This window comes from Phasianus colchicus, chromosome 1 (assembly GCF_987193195.1).
Source record: "Phasianus colchicus chromosome 1, bPhaCol1.hap1.1, whole genome shotgun sequence".
Classification (NCBI taxonomy): Eukaryota; Metazoa; Chordata; class Aves; order Galliformes; family Phasianidae; genus Phasianus; species Phasianus colchicus.
Genome location: NC_143436.1, coordinates 28,085,562 through 28,103,987, shown reverse-complemented (window position 1 = coordinate 28,103,987; position 18,426 = coordinate 28,085,562). Strand labels below are relative to the sequence as shown.

Below are 18,426 nucleotides of genomic sequence, written 5' to 3'. Positions count from 1 at the left end.
ATATGGAAAAGAAACAAAGGTTAATAAAAATACAACAAAACATGTGGTCAACTATGAAAATATATTTTTAGAACTGGGAAAATTTCACACTTAAAAAAAATATATATGATTAAAAAGTTTTACTTACTGGGTACACTGTAAAGTGCTTCTCCCTTCCCCAGCCCATGGTTCTAAATGTTTTACCATCATCTATTTGCTTGTAGGAAATGAGTTGATTATTTCACAAATCTGTAATTCTGTTAAGAAACCCAACTGTTTCATTACTTTTCCTCATCAAAGTATTTATCTAAGAATTTCCACGGTGGAATTTTTACCTCTAGACGCTTCTGTTTTCTTTCACACTGCGACTTGTACCCACAAACAAAATGGTTATTTAATGTATCATATAACTTCTGAATGTAGAAACTCACTCTGGAATAAGGCTTTTGGGAACTGAAAGGGAGAATGTGCTAAACCACAAAAGGGAGATTTGTTTAACTATGACACAGTGAGGAACAGACTCTCAGCCAGTAGCGAATGTTTCACACTTGTCAAGTCCTCCTGTCAACAACCCCTACAGCTCTGCTGACTACTAGGAACACCTGCCTGCTCTAAGGTCACGGTGACTCAATGTCACCTTGCAGGGAACATGCTCACACACAACCACGATTTCAGCATCACCTTGCAGAGAATTCTGATTTCTGTTATTTTTCCCTGTTATTGACAACTCGGTAATTATACTTTGTGAATTGGTGAGATCTTATGGATTGGGACTGTGAATTAGTTTGCCTGGCTGACTAAGAAGCATGCACAGACATGACACAAAGAAGCATGTATAGACACAAGAATCTTTTAATGTGATGGCTGTCACTCATTTATTTATATTGATTGCGTGGAGACAACATATTCATAAGTTTCACCCCACTGATTTACTACGAAATAAACATATATTTTTTTCAAACTGAGATAGTGATACACATTATAGCTAAAGCATCATCTTTTTTTTGCTTCCTAGAACATTTCCACCTACTTACTAGTTAGGAAGCTACCTATTTAATGGAAAATACCACCAAAAAAAAAAAAAAAAATCATGCAATATTTCCTAATATTTAAATACACATACAAATTCACCAGACATGTCCACAGACTTGTATTCAGGTGTAAATTACAAAAGCAGGTAAAAACCACAACAGAAGTCTTTGTTCTGATCTGACCTTGGCATCAAAGTAAGTGTATTCTTTGTTCTGTTCCCCTGAGTAAATGACTTTTATTAGAATCCTATCCTCCAGTTTTCATAATGTTGAAACCTTTTCTTCACATCTGTAACTACTATTTTCTCCCTTATGAGTTTTGCATAACGTAGCAAGCAATTGTCAGGAGACACACATTCCTCAGCAGCACTCAACCTACTTACCAGCCACCTCTTCCTACACTGAAGTCTTCCAGAGAAACATTTCCTTTCTGCTATCGCAATTCAAACTGTTTTTAACTCCTATCCAAAAAAGGAATAACAAAAGCAGAGGGAAATGCTTCAGCTCTTCAAATGACCAGATATTGCTGTATCTCACAGAAAAAAAAGAAGAAAAAAAAAAAAAAATGACACTACAGGAATCGGGAGAATTTTTAAAGAACCACACATCATAGATCTTGCAAAATTATCTTCTCCCAACTTCTCAAAGCACTGTCTGTTTATGCATATGCAAAGACAAGAATGTTTCTACTGAAAAATGGCAAGGCTTTCTACTGGAAAAGGAATAAACACATGTATTATAGTCTTAACCAACACACAACTAAAAAGTTACTTCAAGAATAAAAATCTGTTAACTCTTTCCCATGAATTTTCCAGGCTTTTGACTACTCTTCATAGCATTGGATAGCTGTCTGCTAACTCCAGGCTGCTTAGTTTCTGATAGTCAATACCAGTCAGGATTAATAAGAGTCTAAGTAACAAAATCATCAATGAAGACAAGTCATGGTGAGTACTGACTGCTGTGACTCTACAATGCTTTCCAGGAAGACCTTCGGGAAGTGACATCTGATCTTGCTGCTATGCCTCAGGTCTGCAGCTCTGATCTAAGAGGGACAGCTAGACAGACAGGTTTTACAGACTGGAGTTATTTCAGTTTACAAGTGATCAAATAAATGGGAATATAATGCCCGCTCTTTATCAAGTACCACTGTAATCCTCATTCTGTAGAACCACCCAATTTTGCTCTTGGCAATCTGTCCATATTATTCATCTGAAGTATCACATCTTGTTAAATTTTCTGCTGTATTGTCTGAAACATACATCAAGTTTTTCCTCTTCACAGGATGGGTAAATGAATGAGCAAAGAAAAGGAAAAAGCAATCCCAGGAATTACTTATTTTGCATGTCTCACAGTTTTTTTCCCTACCAGCTGGAACCTTACAATGTGGAGAGCTGAACAGCTAATCTTTCAGATACACTAGTCCGTCTTCATATTTGATCTCTCTTCTCCTAAGCACCTCTTTTGTCTATTGATTTAACGACTACAGCCAAGGACTTCATCGATTTTCTTCAGAGGGAGAAAACTTGCAGTAATGGCTCTTTTTGCTCATGACTTTAACACTGTCTCCTGCTGAAGTTAACAGAAATATGTGATCTTGTAATGATAACCTAGAGCAACAACTGATTGACCCCACCTACTGCCAGGTTTTAAAGAAGTCTCAACATCCTGCTTCACTTAATATTAAGCAATGACATCAAATCCCATCCTTCCCAACTATACAATCTGTACAGTCAATCACAGAGACATTGCATTTGAAAAGCATTAGAAAGGAAATGTTAATACATTTTTATTACGTACTTCTTACCAAAGAATCAGGAGAATGCACAAAACTTCCAACAGCTTAGTTGTTTAGTTCTCTGAGAAACACAACAGACTTCTTACCATTAAATACCTATACCATTAAAAAAACCACACACAAAAATCCACTGTAAAACACTATGTTGGCCAATTTCATAAAAGCAAATCCTGGTCTGTCTTCAGTAAGAACAAGATGAATACTCAGATATCCTGCCTAAACATAAATTTATTCTATTCTCACCCACAGCTGCTTTACCTGTCAATACTGTTCACCAAATTGCAAACCAGACACTAAATACAGCACCATTTCATTTTTCATACAAAATACACAGATAACATTCTAAACAATTATAATCTGGGCTCCCTCAAATTTCTGGGATTCCATAACCACTATTTGTCTGTCAATCTGAATCTTAAATGTACCAACAACACTACTAGTTTCTTAGTCTACTCAACATAAAAAAAAGCAAATCCTACAAACTACTATACACAAAAAATGTTCAAATATAATTCATACTATTTTAAAAACAGGTGTTTCTCAAAACACATGAGGAAGGCTATAAAACACAGTAAGCCCTCAGACATTACTAACATTCCCAGTGCTCTCTGACGATTCTCAGCTCAGCAATCTAAGGCCTTTAACTGAATAAACACACCACTCTAGAGAAATCCATCAATTCCCTTACTACATCTTTTATATTTCCAAGTTTTGACTCTAAGGAAGATTCACAAAACCCAGTCCATTTTAAGAGCTGAAATGAAAACTCCAAAAACACAACAGAGCATATTCCAGTGCAATATAATTGTCCCTCATACCTAACCTCATCCTTCATATTCCTCTCTCCCTTCATGCCTGAAGGGAATTAATGACTGCATTGTCTTTTCTGAGAATAATATCCTTTCTCCTTCCTTCACCTCTGCTCTACAGATATCCACTATTTTTTCTTTCAGGTGGTGCAGCTTGGTAAACAAGTTAAATTCATAACAACTTACAGTTGCCCCTCAAGACCTCTCCTGCTATTTAAGATGTAAAGAGGCTCACATGCTCAAAATGAGATGTATTTTCCATTATTTCAATTGGTTTATCTCCTCTTAAAAAATCTGCAATGGTTATAAAACCACAGCTACAAAGCTGTGAGTGCATTAAAGTATTTGTTGTTAGCATAAAGGCTTTTTAGTGCTAATGTCTATGGAGATAAATGAAACAAAACCATGTTCGGTTTCAAGAAGCTGGATTACAATGTTCTTTTGTCTAGAGCAAGAAAAGTATTTATACTCTGAAAATAAAATTCAGATAATTATCTGGTAGTTTAATTTAAGGAAAAGCATACTGGCTTCCTACTGCAGTAACAAGAGCAATTATTTTTGCAATAAGCTAAATATTATATTTGAAATGTTTTAAAACAAAATATAATAATGTTTTCACAGCAGTTTACCCTATTAAAAAGTCAAGCAGAGTCCTCTTTTGTATCTTCGAATTTTATATATAATGTACTAAAACTTTGCAGGTACTGCAGTGTAGATGTTAACCAGCACTTAACAGGTGCAGTTACATTGCTATCTCTACAATTATTAGGTTTAATTTACAAACAAACATAGGTTAAACAGTGTTGAGGTATAAAAGCAATCTATATAGTAAAACTGGTGAGTGAGAGAATTGCTGTTTTAAAATGTGATCTGTTATTCGCTTGTATACTTACTCTAATTAAGCCAATGATATTACAAGTATGGTAACCAACCACTGAGATTTGCTTGTTAAATATGTTTGTATTTTTGAGTATGACTTTATTTATCCAATTATGCAATCACTGTTTTTTATAGTTCAATAATTTTCACTTGATTGTTTACAAGGACAGAAGTAATTAAATAATGGGCCTATTGAGCTGACCTGTTTGTATGTGAATTGTGACTATTTGAAAAATTCCCAAGTATGCAAACAGTACTAGTTGAATTGAATAGCATAAGGCATCTGGCTTCCATGTCAACCACATCCCATGAAATACTGCTTTTTCCTCACAAATATAACAAGAAACATTAATTCAGTCAAATGACAACAGATCTGTCTGTATGATGAGTTTAAGCAACAGTTGCTACAAAGATTTATTTTAAGACAAAAAATACAGTTATAAAATGCAGCTTTATCCACATCATACCAAAAAATAAAAAATACTGCAGAAAATCTGAGATTTCAATAATGAACAAACTCCTCTTATAAGCTGTTTACTGCTTAATGCAAAGTGTTAAAAACTGGGGCTTTAGTTTTTTCAGATATCTTAGGCATCAGCTAATGCTCAGTATCATTTCTCCATTTTAGTTTCCATGTTTTTAGTTTTGGTCATAGCAATTATCTTTAGGCTGATATTTGGCATGCTGTTCAAAACCATGATCTTGGTGAGCTATAGCAAAATAAAGTTTGAAGGGGAGAAATCAGCTTGACTTTTTTAATTCTCATACACTTTAAAAACCAAAATCCTTAAACTACTCTTTTAAAAGTCCTTGTTATGACTTCTAGAATTCTTCACAGACCATTAAGTCCTTAATGTGGATTACTGCCCTTGAGTATTAACAGTAAACTATTAAAAATGCTATTTTATTTATCAGGCTGGAACTCATACTGATTTTCTTCTTTGCAGATTTCACAAGATTTTTAGTATGGCATTTTATTATTTCTTAAGCAGATTGCTTACCCTGATAAGCCTAAGAGCCCAAAGACAGCCAGCACTCTCCAGTACTTCAATAATAAGCCATGAAATTAAACATACTGATTCAATGGAATATAATTTGTCACATTCAACAGGGGAAAAATTCACACAAAGAAACAATTATAGCATAAATGCCCAAAAAAGACAGGTAATGTTGATGCACAAGTTTGAAAAGAAAAAGTGCAAAGAGATTAACTGGAAGCAAAGCTACTCTCTCAAATGAGGCTTTTCTATGCAAAAGCAAATGTGTTCATTTGTTAACATACTTGAAAAAACTGTTGGCACAACCAGGGGGCAAAGGGCTGAAATGTTTTTGTACAATTCTGGAAAATCTACCTGTGCTTCCACCTGCAGATGTAAAGTTTGATTTCACTGAATATTTTTCCCAAAAGCAGAGACGACTCTGCAGATGGGTTGGCCAGTCTTAACTGGCCAGTTTCAAATGTTATTAAGTGCATAACTGTAAATATCCTACATACTGGCAGAAGCCAAGGTAGGCAAGTTGTATTACAACTTATTAAACCACAACTCATAGCCTTTGCATCTTATTAGAACATTTAGGGCTTTCCATTAAAACAACTTAGCTTTCTTTTTGTTTTTACTTTTGAAGAGAGATGAGTTGGAATTTGTTTGCTTTTAATAGTATAAATTCACAAATAAGTGGAAGCTAATTTCTGATGCTAGCAGCTGAATAAAGACTGGATCTAAGCCAATCAAAGGTGTCACAAAGGAATTTATTATAAATTGTATCATGTGGAAGTAGCGCATATTGTACTGCAACAGAGACTCACAGCTGCAGAGAGCTGCAGTTGAGGCTCTATTATCCTCCAACAGTTCTCTGTCTGCTTGGTTCAAATTTCACACACAGATCTATCCAGAAACATACCTCGCAGCCTTCAGGGGGCCCTTTTCTTCTCTGTAAATAGGTAGCAGCTGCTTTGCATATGTTAAGATAGTTTCTTGGCAGAGGTTGTGGTACCAAGTTCTGTCTGTGGTAACAAGGATCCTGAAATTTCCGATTTCATGGGATATAAAAATGCTTATATAAAATCCAACTTTTAACTATTAGATTTATGCTAAATCATTAAATTCAGCAACATTTAGGTCTGAGCTGCAATACATTTACGAAGTAAAAAAAAAAACAAAACAATTTGCTCTTCTAAGAATACTGCTTTTCCAGAAGCATTTTAAAATTGCCAGAAGAAAGCTGATTTCTCTGACAATTTTTATCCATGTTTTATACATTGCTCAATAACATTTAACCCCATTTTACCACATACGTTTCAGTCAGATTACAAACTGTCATGGTTTCGGCTGGTAAAGAGTCAGTTTTTTCTTTAGAGGCTTATATGATGCTTTGTTTGGGATTTTTGGGTGGAAACAGTGATGAGAGCACACCATTGTTTTAATGGTTGCTGAGCAGTGCTTGCACAGAGCCAAGGATTTTTCTGCTCCAATGCCCTGCCTGTGAGGGGTTGGGGATGCACAAGGAGCTGGGACGGGGCAGAACCAAATGCATTCCACACCTTAAGGTATCATGGTAGGCAATAAAACCTGGGATAATATTTACTGTAATTACACCTTTCAAGTAGTTAGCAGTTTGTTAAAAAAAAAAAAAAAAAAAAAGGAAGTACTAGTTATCAAGCTCTTCATGTAGAGCTTCCTTTTCCTGAATGGAGTGGTCAAAAAGATCTCTTTCTTGTACAGGAGCTATACAATTTACGCCCCCCGCCTCCCCTTCAGCTAGTGAGCATGTCAACAATATGTCTGCAGAATTTAAGATATTTTACCTGGGACTTCCTGACTCTAAATGTGATATAAAAAATAACAATCAGCAAATTAAAAAGGAAATTCATATTAAGGAATATAGATCAAAGAGCACTACTTTATGCATAAAAAATCTGAACCTAAAATTGAGTCTTTTTGTACACAGTTAACATTCTCAAAATACCTGGAAGCAATAAACCGAGTCTATAGCCTGTATAAATCAGTAGAGCTCCATTAATTTCAGTGATAACAGGCTAATTTGTATAACCTGAGAATGTAGCACAAATCTGTTCGAGTTTTTCAAGCCTCAGTATTTGACAAATAACCAGCTCTCACAATTCACACATGTGAACTGACTCAAATACAACATTTATAAAGGCAGATGTCCATTAGAAGTCCACAAATTTGAGAAATGCTACCGCTAGGGTTCTACAATCTACATATTAAAGATTATACAGTAAGCAGTTGTAAAATATATACCCACCATCAAAATTCACCAGTGTTTCCAGTGGAAAGAAGTCACAGGCAAAAAACACCGCAGGAAAAAAAAAAAAAATCCATTTATTTCTTAAACTAATAATGATTTCTACATAAGTAACTTTATACTTCCTTATGTATTTACATGGAGAGAAATTTAACTATGTGAGAGATAAGACACCTTATTGGTTTTAGGTCCAACATTTAAATGTTTCTGTAGCTCACACACACTGCAGGCACCTCAGTGCTTCAGATTATGTTCCTAAAGCTTGCAGAAGAAAAGATAATGTTATCCCTTAGTAGCCCGCAGGCCTGCAGGCCCAACCTGATCAGTCAGAGGCCACAGCCACCCAGCGGGGTGGGAGCCACTTGTAAACTGAGAAAGCTGAGCTACATTCTCCCACTGTTCAAATATAAACCTTTAAAAAAGAAAATGAAAGGTGTAAGGCAAATTTTAGGATCTTGAGAAGACACAGATGCAATGTTCCTGTTTAGACCAGATGCTCAGATTCCTAGGAGTTAAATGCTTATGGCATTACAGTTTAAATACTTGCCTGCCGACCATGCCAGAATTTTGTATCTCACTCCTGGCCCTGGCTCTTTTTCACACACACTGTACATAAAAATTGGATATTCAGTTTCACTTGGCAAAGGGTATGTAAAGAAGATAATTTAAATGTTCATTATAATGCTTCAATCTCTGTCTGAATCTAAGTCTTGCAACGATTTGAATATAGAGTTGAACATTTTGGAAAATAATCTTTTTTTAATTGACACGCTCCCTTGGCCTTTCTAAAAAAAACTGTATCTGGAACTTCCTATTGAAATAGAATATAATGACAATGCACACTTCTATGCCTTACACTGCTGGCCAGATTATTAACCTAAAATATTAATCAGAAAGCTATATCTCATAGTTCTTCTACATGTCAGAGTCCCAGATTGAGCCTCCTGTCTCAAGAAGAAATTGAAACACTGATGAAGCATTTACATGTCTCAAAAGCAACCCAAAACTCAGGGATGAGGCAAAGCCTTCTTGACATCGCATTCTACTCCTTTAAAACTTCAAGCAAACAAAAAGCCCAAAGAAAACTGCAAGCAGCATTTCATGCATCAACAAATTGCTACAAATATAGTACAAAGATATTCCTTCTTGGATTAGGTAACAGTTGTATTTTGGCAAAGATTAATGTGTCTGTCTGTGGGTAGATTCTATATACTACTGAAAAGACAGAACAAGATGTATAGCTTGGCAAGTGATGTACATAACTGCTTGCCACTAAACAGAGTAGAAATTACTGCATCCAGTTCCAAAATAACAGTTCTATATGAAACTTTAACACACCCTTCAACTCACTTTATTTATACATTTATCCAAGACTAGATTTCCAAATTGAGAGGGAAAAAAGTTCTTCCTGACAGATTCAGTGGTGTCACAAGTAGTGTATGCTCTACCTCAACTTGAAAAGAGAATGAAGTTTAGAAATGTCTCAGTGGTATATACTTACAAACAGAAAGAAATCAGCCATCAGTACCAAATAGAGGCAGCACATAAAAGTATTCCTAATTTCCCATGGCACTAAGGCATATTACACTTATACCTCCTCTTTTAATGAACAGAAACCAAAATATTTTCTAGTTACTTGATGAGCATCATTTTCTTTATGTTTTGCTTATGAAGCAGCAAAAAGCCAGTCAAAATTCTGTAGGTTGATCCAAAAGTAATGCCTCCTATTTATTTCCATGGAAACTACAAGTACAAAGAGCAGAACACTATTTCATAGAGCTAACTCTCAGCCACAAAACACTACTTTTCCACAGTCACTGCCATTAGTTATGCAATTTTTTTCCAGCAATGAACAAGAAACTGCATGCTAAGTCCATAAAAATCTGTTCCAGCTAAGGTAACCCACTTTTTTATAGCTGCCATGATGGTGCTGTTGCTAAGAAAATGTTACACATGCAGTCCACTTCTCATTAACCCAAACAGATGGAAGTCAGAAGGCATGAAATCTGGATTACACAATGGTTGTAGCAGAACATTCCAGCCAAGACTGGCAATGTGCCCCATGATCTTCAAACTAGTGCAGGGCCTGGCATTATCATGTTGCAAGAAAAATGTGGCCTGACTCTGGAAGTCTGAGTGTTCAGCTTAGTTAGTATTGCAATGTAGACATCAGAGTTGATGGTTTATCTGGATTTGAAGAAATCCAGAATAATCACCCCTTTCCTATCCCAAAAGACAGTGCACATCACTTCACCCCCTGAGGGCTGTGTCTTGAACTTCATCTTCAATAGGGAATTCACATGTCACCACTCCACAGACTGCTGTTTTGACTCCTGCTCATAGTGGCACCAAAACTCACCACTGGTAATGATGCAAACCAGAATACTGTCATCTGCAGTCTTGTACTGGTTCAATATCTCCCAACAAAATTGCATGTGATGTCCTTTCTGTTCCTGTGTGAGCATTCATAGGACCCACCTCACACAAAATTTGTGGTATTCTTATGTTGCCAGCATCACACTGAAGCTGATATTCAAGGTCCCCGCACAGTTCCTTGGTCATAATCTTCCTATTACTGTGAGTTAGCTGATCGAGACATCACATGGCAACAACATGTAATGGAATATTGGCAGGAAGATTCAGCCTCTACTGCCATACCACCAACATCTACCTCTGACTTTGTGGCCAACATAATAAAATAGAAGGCATTACTTCAGGAGCAGCCCTCTAACTCTAAAAGGTAGCACTTAAAACAATTACAAGATGGATTCAGTATATTGATCAAAAATAGAATTAAAGTATAATGTTTTAAATCCAGCCTCTACAAAATGTTAAGTTTGACTTGCTTCATTATCTGTGATTTCCATTTCATTTTACGAACAGTACAATGAAGATCACGCAGTTATAAAAGCACTGTTTTAATGGTTCTATCTGAAATCCTTTTTCCTCACATCTTTCATGCAATAAATGCATAAAAAAATCAGTCTACATTATCACTCTTTATTAGTAAGCAAAGGAAAAGAAGATGTTATCCTGTCAGGACCAACAGTAAACAATTATCACCTCCTCAGAAGTCTCCTTGAGTCTAAGTTCCTACTTCTTTACATTTCCATTATGTGTAAGAACTTCTCATTGATGTGCAAGCACTGGCTACAAAATTTGCCTGAGTATCTGTATATTTTTTTAATTGTTAGATGCATCCTTAAAAACAGTTTCCTTAGGATCCATCATCATTTCTTGTTCAGTGCAATGAATTTCACTAACCAAGCTGAATTTGAAACTCAAGATTATAATACTAATTAATTGAGTGAACTTTCTGAACAAATTCACACACAGATCTCTCATGATCAGAATATTCCCCAAATATATGAGAAGACACTTAAACTGGGACATATAACATTGTGTATTCTTCAGAAGTTTACATTTTCGTGCTATCAGCAAACAAAAATATACATACAACTGTAGACATATAAATTCATAATCCACCTTCAAAAAGGTAAGTGAATATGAACTTTATCTTAACAGAGAAGTTCAACTATCGCTAATCTAGTTTCATGTGTGTTTTGTAAACAACGACTTCTAAACCACACAAGGATTTACCTCATCTGACCTTAGGCATCTCTGAAATCAGCATGTGGTTTAAGCTAGAGAACTAAATCCCCTCTTCAGACAGTGAGGAGAAGGAGATATAACTTCAAAACGATTCACACAGCTTTACTTAGCAATCTTAAAGGCTGATGAATTAACTCCTGAAGGTGTTGTTTCCTCTCTGCTGAGTATTACAGTAATCTAGAAAATACTTTTAGATATCTAGAGCTATTTAAGATGCAAACCACTTTTAATGATATGAATGCCTCTAATACATCAGGTAAAAAAAACTTCTAAATATTTAAATACTGACTGCCATTGGAAAAATTTGCTCTGAAAGGGTTCAGAATATCAAACAGTATAGAATGATTTATCTTGTTCTGCAAAAATGCTAAGAAACACACCATTTATATTTTAAGAAAAATGTTTGTTTGTTTCTTTTAGATCATATTTTCATACCTACAGTCACTTCTTTAGTACAGTATTGTGTAAATGTTAACATATAAATTCTGTTTTACATGAGTATATATTCCATTTACATTAGAGGGAGTCTACCATCAGAGATTAGAATCTTACACTGGAGTAGAAATACTATTCCTCTCAGTAATGGAAAAAGCAATGAATTTGGGCCAAAGAACTTTACAAACAATGTAAGATAACAATGTAATGTTATTTTAAAAAAGAAATACGACTTCTGAACAGGGACATTTTATGTTCTGGGACATAGTGGGAGAAAAACAACAAAATTCTGGGCTCCAGTTGCTTCAAGTTGGCATACCTCATAAATAAAAGAGTAAACAATGTGAAACACTGATAATCAAAAAAAGATATCACACCGTGCTTGTTAGAAAAAAGGTGTGTTCCCTGTTTAAATTCAGAATAGTAGTGTATTACAAGCAATAATCATTCCTTATCAATAGTAAAGCCTGGGTATGACAATAAATTATTCGTCTCCCAGTGTCTCCTTTAAGATTACATACAATGCATAGAGGAATTCTTCCACTCTGTTCAGTATGAGGAAGTCATTGGCTGAATTACTGTGTCGTATTTTGGACAGCACAATTCTAGAGAAAAGTGGATTAAATGCAGAGAATTCAGAAGCCGAGAAAAGAGAAGTAACAACAATCAAAGGTCTATAAAAATAATCTGCAAGAAAAATAAGAATTGAATTTGTTTAATATAACAAAATGATTGAAGTAAAGACTTAAGTCCTAAAAGTTTTCAAATAAGGACAAAGATAAAGAGGAGGGTAATAAACAGTTCTTCATTTTCATTATTGAAAGGGCACAAAAACCAGTGGTCTTAAATGACACCAGTGGATATTAAGATATGAAATCGAGAAAAAACAGTCATATCTGTAATGACAACAAGCTTTAAAACATTGTGCCTAGAAAGATAAGGAATCGTCAAAACAGTGTATTTTAAAGTAATTTAAAACAGCAGTTTATGAACCAGCATAAGCACTGCCCAGGTCACATCACCTTCCATCATCCCGTCACCTCACAGCATCCTTTTGTATCACTTCCTATGGCTTCTACCATACAATGAGGAGTTCCTACTTTCATTTTCGCCATTTTAATTCCAGAACCTTTTACCAGATACTGTGTCAGGCACCACAGCCCCCTCATGTCTCTAGTTTCTTGACTTATTCTTCTCTCTCTGATTCAAAAAATAATTAGTGTTCTTTACACCACATCAGTATATGCAGCTCAACGTATAAGAAGTCCATTGGACTTGGTGAAACATATCACCAAAGACTCTCCAAACATACTTTGTGACAAATCTATGAATGCAATTTAACTGACGGAGTGATGCCTCTTTCCATAGCTTCCTTGTGGCTGGAAGTTGAAAGAAACAGGTTTTCCTTAAGTATACATCAATATATACATATATATATATATATATATATATATACACATATATATTTATATATTTGATGAATGGCAAACTATCTACTGAATGTATATGCAAGCCTTCCATACAAATTCTAGTAGCATCTGCAATATTTCAAACAAAATGCAGACCTCTTCCAGCCATAAGAACAGAAAAGTCTGTTTAGACTTCCAAGCCTTTAAAAAAAATGCCAGATCTTCCTATATTTGGGTTAATTGAATTAATTCTTCCATATTGAGATCACGAAACCTTCACAGCCATTCTTTATCCTCATTATAGGCTTGTCTTCACTGATACATATCCTTAATTGCAAAGAAAATGATTATATTATTATATGAAGAAAAAACTTCAGAAACATCTAGGTAGTTATATTTAGTTTCCTTTATCTTGATACTAGTTATTTGTGGAATTTCATCACTTGAATTACTTACAAATACAATTCATTCCAAATCATATACCATGCCAGTAGCAATGTTCAGATAAGAATCAGACTCCGAGTTTTAGTAAGATGCTCTTCTTGGTATTACAATAAACACAAAAAATGTTTAGCTGTGAAAAAAAAAAAACAAATAAATAAAAATGTTTCTTTGGACAATACAGACATAGGAAAGTGACCAATCATTAGAGTTAAGACTCAACAGGGAATAGAAACTCTGCCTATGAGGTAAAGCAGAGTCAAAAGTCTTCTTTTACCCTTGACTATGGTTGCAAGGGACACTGACAACTTCTGAAATAAACACTCCCAGGATGTTGGCTTGATCAAACATGCTCAAGTTTAGATGTGCCTATGACTCCCAAACTGAGTAAATGATTAACTTACAAGCTACTATACAAGATAGCATCTCTGTTTACCTTTTGGATCCAATAAAAATTCCCAATTCTAAATAATTTTTTAATGTAAAACTTGAACTGTAAGAAATTCCAGTAAATTAATCCAACATACACAAAAATCTAGTAACACATTTTTGAGTTGGATTAGCACTAAAATATAAAAACACTAGAGTATAAATTTGTGAGAACATAAGATATGACATATTTTATATATATATATATATATATATATATATATATATATATATATATAAGGCAGTTTTCAAGTTGAATGACATCATGGTGGATTAGTTAAATAAAATCTTATAAAACTGCCAGGTAGATGTGTCACCTTATCCATTATTAGAACTTGACAATGATGACAAAACAGACAATCTTACTAATCTGTCACAAATATAAAAAATGTTTATTTCCTGAAAACTAAATAATTGTGTGCTGTGTATTAACAATATTGCCAAGTTCTTATTGCAGATTGAGCTTTATGCAGCACTACTCTTATGCATAACAGGACTCAAATATGAAAGAAAACACAATTCCTGCTTCAAAGAATTGATAGAGATCTCCTATGAGTGCATCTCATTCCTGTATCATATTGGAATACTGAGTAATTAATACATTTTCTTGTTCATTCTTTGAAGTCAGGAAGTAGTAACAGTTCATTCTGTAATCCTCAAATTCAAACTTCCTTCCAACAGAACCACAGATTAAAGCAGTATCTTGCTCAAGTTCAATAACAATAAAATTGCTCATGTCCCTGGCACCTGCACAGCCATCTTGAAAGTGATCATTTTTAGTGTGTTAAGCACTTGCAGATACTTAACAGAATCCAAGACCTAATATTGGGCAACTGCAGATCAGCAGCTAAGCCAAAGACAGAGATTAAAAAAAAAAAAAAAAAAAAAAAAAAAAAACAAACATAGAGGCTTTTCTTTTTGGACACAGTTCAACTAGTAGACTGAAAATGCAGAAAAAGTATATCATAAGATCTCATGCACCTGCTGAAGCCAAGTAAAGGAAGACTGCACTTCTAATAGACAGTTCATCAGGCAGTATATTCAATCCAACAGAAAACATAAATTTAGCTTTTTTTCAACTTCCTGCATCTTCTATTTGAGATAAAGAAAAACAAAGAGACATATATGTGATAAAGCCAGTACTGAAATAGATATGTTACAGAACAGAAATTTGATACTTTCCATAAGGAATAGGTTATGGTATCTTGTGTAACCATGACAATCAATGGACTCTGATACACAAAATTAATTTACAAAAATTGCTTTTCCTACTTTAAACCACTTCAGTTTTGTGTAAAAAAAATGAAAAGGCATCCCCTCACCTTTCACATCAGTAATATCTGTCAAGGAGAAAACATTCTGCACAGATTAAGTATATGCCTGAGTTAATACACTCAAATTGGAGAAGTCTGGTACCATATCTCCTTGCACAGAACTGTTGTCTTGCTCTCTGGACAAGCCTGTTGTTTCTACACACAGCCAACACAGCCAGATGCAGAAACAATGCTTCAAAGCACAGCTCTTCCTGCCAGGTCCCATTCAGTGCCAAGAGAGGGGCAACCAGTTCTGAGATTTATCCACGCCTCGGGGAATCTCTGGATGGATATGCCTGCAACCTCCAGGGTCATAAACAAAATAATTTGTTTTTCCAACAGTTTTACTGACTCCGGAGGATAAGTTTCATATATCACTAGAAGCAGGTTAAGAAAAAAAAAGAAAAAAAAAAAAGATTCAGAGTTTCATTATAACTTTTCCTTCCAATGGAGACTCAAAGTACTATAATAAGTACTGTAATAGATTAAAATGTTGATTACACTTAAAAAAAATTAGACAGTTTTAGTAACATTCTTCAATGGATGTGCCTCTACATTACACGTTTCTCTGGAGGGACGGAAATATTTTTCTATTATTTTTCTCCACATCATTTTATGGATTTTACATCTACCAGTGATCCAAAATGCTGGCCTTAAATAAAATACCATGTGTATTGACCTTTGGCAGCACTGTACAGACATTAACAACTGAGACACTTACCACTAGCTGCAAGGGCATTGGCTAAGTTTTAGCATCCTGCCTGTTTTACAGGCACTAAGGTACAAAAAAGTTGCAATATAAACTAAAAGATTTGTAACTGAATGTTAATAGTAATGTGAATGGAGAGTTTATTGGAATGCAGAGAAGAAGGAAATAACAAACACCAATAACAAGAACACAACTGAAGACAGGATTAATAGGTCTTACAGATAACAGCATCTCCACCAACAGCTTTACAAACACGAACGGAAATAATAGCCTAACCAAGAAAGAGTATTCTCTGCACTAGAAGTGCTACAGACTCAAACTACAAAAACATAATGGTGAAAAGTAAAGAGCAGGATCGGAGTCACCCAAGAGAGGAGACAAAAGATACTGAGAACATCCTAATAATGGAGAGGAGGGATAGGGTGGAGAATCTAAAGACTGCAGTCACTGTTATCTCCTTCCTAAAGAGTACAAACTGCAAATCCAAAACCTTTAAATCGTCACCAACCTGAAGAGCTACAGTCAGGATGAGATCTCAGTAGGTACTATCAGTGTTAGGATAAATATGCCTGCAGTACAGATATGCCATAGATAAAATGAAAAACAATAAAGAAAAATAAAGCAATATTTATAGTTTAAAGCATTTTCTCAATTCTCCTGTTAGTCACTAATGTCTTATGAAGCCACATTCAACAAATGCTCACCTTTATTTTCTTACCATCTCTTTCTACGTGACCTTTTAAAAAAGCATGTAGATTGTACTTCTTTCAAAGAGGCTTACGGATAGTGGTGTCATAGATGTCATATAAGCATTTAACTTGAAACAAAGCCTTCAGTTTGAATTTCCAAATCCTCAAGTCTTTTTATGTTACTCCACTATACTAATGAAATTAACTTAAAATATCTACAGCATATCTCTAGCCAAATCTCTTACTCATTTTTAAATCCATAATGCTAAGCAATTCTTACAGCAAGGATAATATTTTATATTATATTTAATTTTTGAATCTGAAAGTTCAAAGATGGATAGACGGAGCAAAGAAGGAATACAGTGTGCAGTCAGTCCAAGAGTTTGCTTCTGAGTTGTAGCTGTGTCGGTTCCAAGGAAACCCACACCTTCATTCAGATTTTCCCTGAACAGCATTTTACTCCATTTTTCCTGGCAGAAAAGCTAAATTATTGGGTGATAACACCCTTTTTCACTAATTGACCTCTAAGTAGATTCCCACTAGAGGTTTCTGCTGGAAACACATCAATGCTTTCAAATGGGCATGATAGAAAACAGGCTTCAAATTGAGGGGAGAAAGAAAAAAAGGAAAGAAAAAAAAAAAAACACTTCTGTATTTTCTAGCACAGCGAAGAGAAGAGAAATGAAGGCACCAGAATACATTTAATTTTAACATTTCTTTACAAGTTTCATAGGACACCAAACTCACAGATCTCTCTTTGTATGTCTTCTGGTTTACTATGCCACACAATTCTAGAGGAAGAAAACCTGCACTTCACCTGTCACTCCCATATAGCATTATGAGTCTACAGGTCAACTTCTCAAATGATACTTTGTGGTGTTACACCTGCACTTTATAAAGCTGTTTGAGTACTACCTCCAGGAATGTCAGAAGTAGAATTTCAGCAATACACTAACATCACAAATCAGGAAGTGAACAAGAGCCATTTACTGAGCCCTTTTCATTTGCATTTCCTCTAACAGGAATCACCCATCAGAATAAGAGCGTCCCATTGAACCAGATGTCTTGATGTGCTTTAAGAAATGAGATAAACAAAATACAGAATTGCAGCAACAACACTGATTTCTTTCAAACACTGCTGTGCAGCATGTCCAAAAGAAACAAAAGGAAAAGAAAACCCTTGCAATTGAGCAAAATCAAGATGGTATGACTCTCCAAACAACGATTTTACATAATTTCTCTGTTAAATATTTAAAACCAAGAACTGTCTCACCAAACCTGATGAAAGATCTCATCTAGCTTGGTAATCCATTTCAGACTACAGTTAGAAAAAGATCTGCCTTCAAAAGTGTATGACAGGGAATGGCTGTACTTGTCCCCCAGTGCCATACTTGCCCAGCATCTCATTTTTTTCCCTTCAGTGAATTTCAAAGCCAGGTGTGATTTTCCTAAAATTCCATTCAATCTGTAAAAGTGTGGTGCTTCTTCACACCGATGCCCTGTCACACTGATTTCATCCTTGATCTCAGAAAGATGGAATACTTTCACTGACTAAAGTCAAAAAAAAGAAAAAAGAAAAAAAAAAAAGTTATTTACTGTGCATTTTTTTTCTATATACACAATAATTTG

At 35.0% G+C, this 18,426-nt stretch overlaps 1 protein-coding gene across 10 annotated transcripts in view; it reads right to left on the bottom strand.

The window, feature by feature from the left end:
* IMMP2L (inner mitochondrial membrane peptidase subunit 2) overlaps positions 1 to 18,426 on the bottom strand; it is a 462,993-nt gene that overhangs the window by 357,777 nt on the left and 86,790 nt on the right. Inside the window, exon 5 of one of the 10 annotated variants that reach the window (XM_090137661.1) lies at positions 6,396 to 6,498. The exons of the other annotated variants lie outside the window; for them this stretch is intronic. Within the exon in view, the coding sequence (XP_089993787.1) occupies positions 6,396 to 6,498 (103 nt within the window). The remainder of the gene's footprint in view (positions 1 to 6,395; positions 6,499 to 18,426) is intronic. 10 annotated transcript variants of the gene reach the window in all.